Genomic DNA, 1,821 nt, shown 5'->3' with positions numbered 1-1,821 from the left:
CATGCTGTGGTAAGCAGCAATCCCACCCAGGGACACTGCGGGTGGCCCTTCCCTCCTCCTCTCTCCTCTCAGGCGTCGGGCAGCGGTGTTGGCAAGCTCAGGCAGCTCCAGGTATCACAGTGGTCTGGCCGACACAGAAGCTCTCTGGCCTGCTAAGCTAGCTTGCTTTCTTTAGGTAGCAGTCACTGTTCGACTTAGCCAATTGGCATTGGCCAGATGCATACTCTATCAGAGGCAGTCCTTTAGCCTTTTATCTGTTTTTCTGCCAGTTCTTGTTATGCTCTTATCTGAGTCCGTCTCAGTTCATCCTTGGCTAAATCAGCAAAAAGGCACTTTGCTTGCTCTGCTGGCTTGAAAGGCATTTTGTTTTTCTTATGTGGGGGGAAGAGAAAATGGACCGTTCCCCACACAGTGACAACTGGAAACAGTCGAGTATGAGACAGATGTTACAGCTAGTCATCTGTGGGGTCTCCACAGAGCCCTTCTTTATGAAACCAGTGTTGCTCTAGCGTATGTGAGTCATCTCTAATGTGTGTGCATTTAAGTTTACGCTGCATCTTTCTCTTGCAGGCCTTGAAGCCATCCAACCATGCTACTATCCAGAGCATTGTGAGAGCTGTCGGTGTTGTCCCGGGCATTCCTCAGCCCGGTGTTGTCCCGGGCGTTCCTGAGCCTTGCTGCGTTCCTGACAAAATGTCATCTCTTAGTATCTTATTCTTTGATGAAAATAAAAACGTGGTTCTTAAGGTGTACCCCAACATGACAGTGGAATCTTGCGCGTGCAGATAACACCTCAGGAGGCCCTTTGGAAATGCTGAGGTGATCACTTGCTGTTATGGGGGTGGGTGGGTGTGTTTCACAATATCTACTTTTTGTTTGCACTGCCAATGCATTTCTTTTGGATGAAAAAGGAAAAAATGTAAACTAATTGAAACAAAGAGTATGTAAATGGAAAGGGTTTCCAACAGAAATTCCAAGGAAAGGGCGTATGAGCTTCATTTGTCTCTGATCATGACCGAGACGTGAGTCTTGGCAGTGGGGACCGACTGTTGCTATTGAAATCAAGAGATGAAAGAAGAGTCTGCAGAAGACTCTTCAAGATTTTTGAGAATGCTCAAAGGATTTGCCAATCTATTTTTGTACAAGATTTTTGGGAGCACCAGTAGCTGTTGATTTCTGTCTCCATTTGTATGGTGACTAATGGGGAGGGAGATTTGAAATAGATAATTCTCCATATTAAAGCTAAGCTTTCTGCCTTAGGTTGTGGAGTAGTGCAGTGAGGAAGAACAACAAATCTGACATCCTGAGACCCACAGATAATCCAACTTAGACATACATCTCCTTCATATGACACGTCACCAACTGCATGTGTGTATTCATTTTCATTGACATACTCTTTTTTTAATTCAGCTTATTGAATGTCAGTGCCCTCGGTTGGAAGAACACAGAACAACACTGCTGTGTGCCTAACTGTGGCACCTTAAAAATAAAGACTTTCCTTTCTCTGTGGAAACTTGTCAGGCCAAGGGCATCTCAGATGAAAGTATCACAGTCGGTGAAGTGTCTGAGTGACTTGTTCATAAAGCATATGCTAGAACACAGTTGAAAATAGTCTGAGTAAATCATGGTAGTTGATTCCTGATGTGAAAATATTTGGTGCATATTTCTTATCTGTAAGTCTTCACTATGGTTATTTGATCAAAACTGCTTCTGGCTAGAGAGTTTTGATTGTTACATTAATCAGTAGATTTTTTTTTTGTTATCTCAATTCACTTCTGCTCTGAAAAACAACTATGTTGTGCCTATACTGTCAATTTAAGG

General features: G+C 43.3%; 1 protein-coding gene across 1 annotated transcript in view; it reads left to right on the top strand.

Moving 5' to 3' along the window:
* Positions 1-789, top strand: part of BMP3 (bone morphogenetic protein 3) — an 11,369-nt gene extending 10,580 nt beyond the window's left edge. Inside the window, exon 3 of the mRNA XM_008943970.1 lies at positions 571-789. Within this exon, the coding sequence (XP_008942218.1) occupies positions 571-789 (219 nt within the window). The remainder of the gene's footprint in view (positions 1-570) is intronic.
* The last annotated feature ends 1,032 nt before the right edge of the window (positions 790-1,821 follow it).

Source organism: Merops nubicus, unplaced genomic scaffold (genome assembly GCF_000691845.1).
Source record: "Merops nubicus isolate BGI_N331 unplaced genomic scaffold, ASM69184v1 scaffold23697, whole genome shotgun sequence".
Taxonomy (NCBI): domain Eukaryota; kingdom Metazoa; phylum Chordata; class Aves; order Coraciiformes; family Meropidae; genus Merops; species Merops nubicus.
The sequence above is the reverse complement of the archived record's forward strand: the minus strand, read 5'-3'. Positions and strand labels throughout refer to the sequence as shown.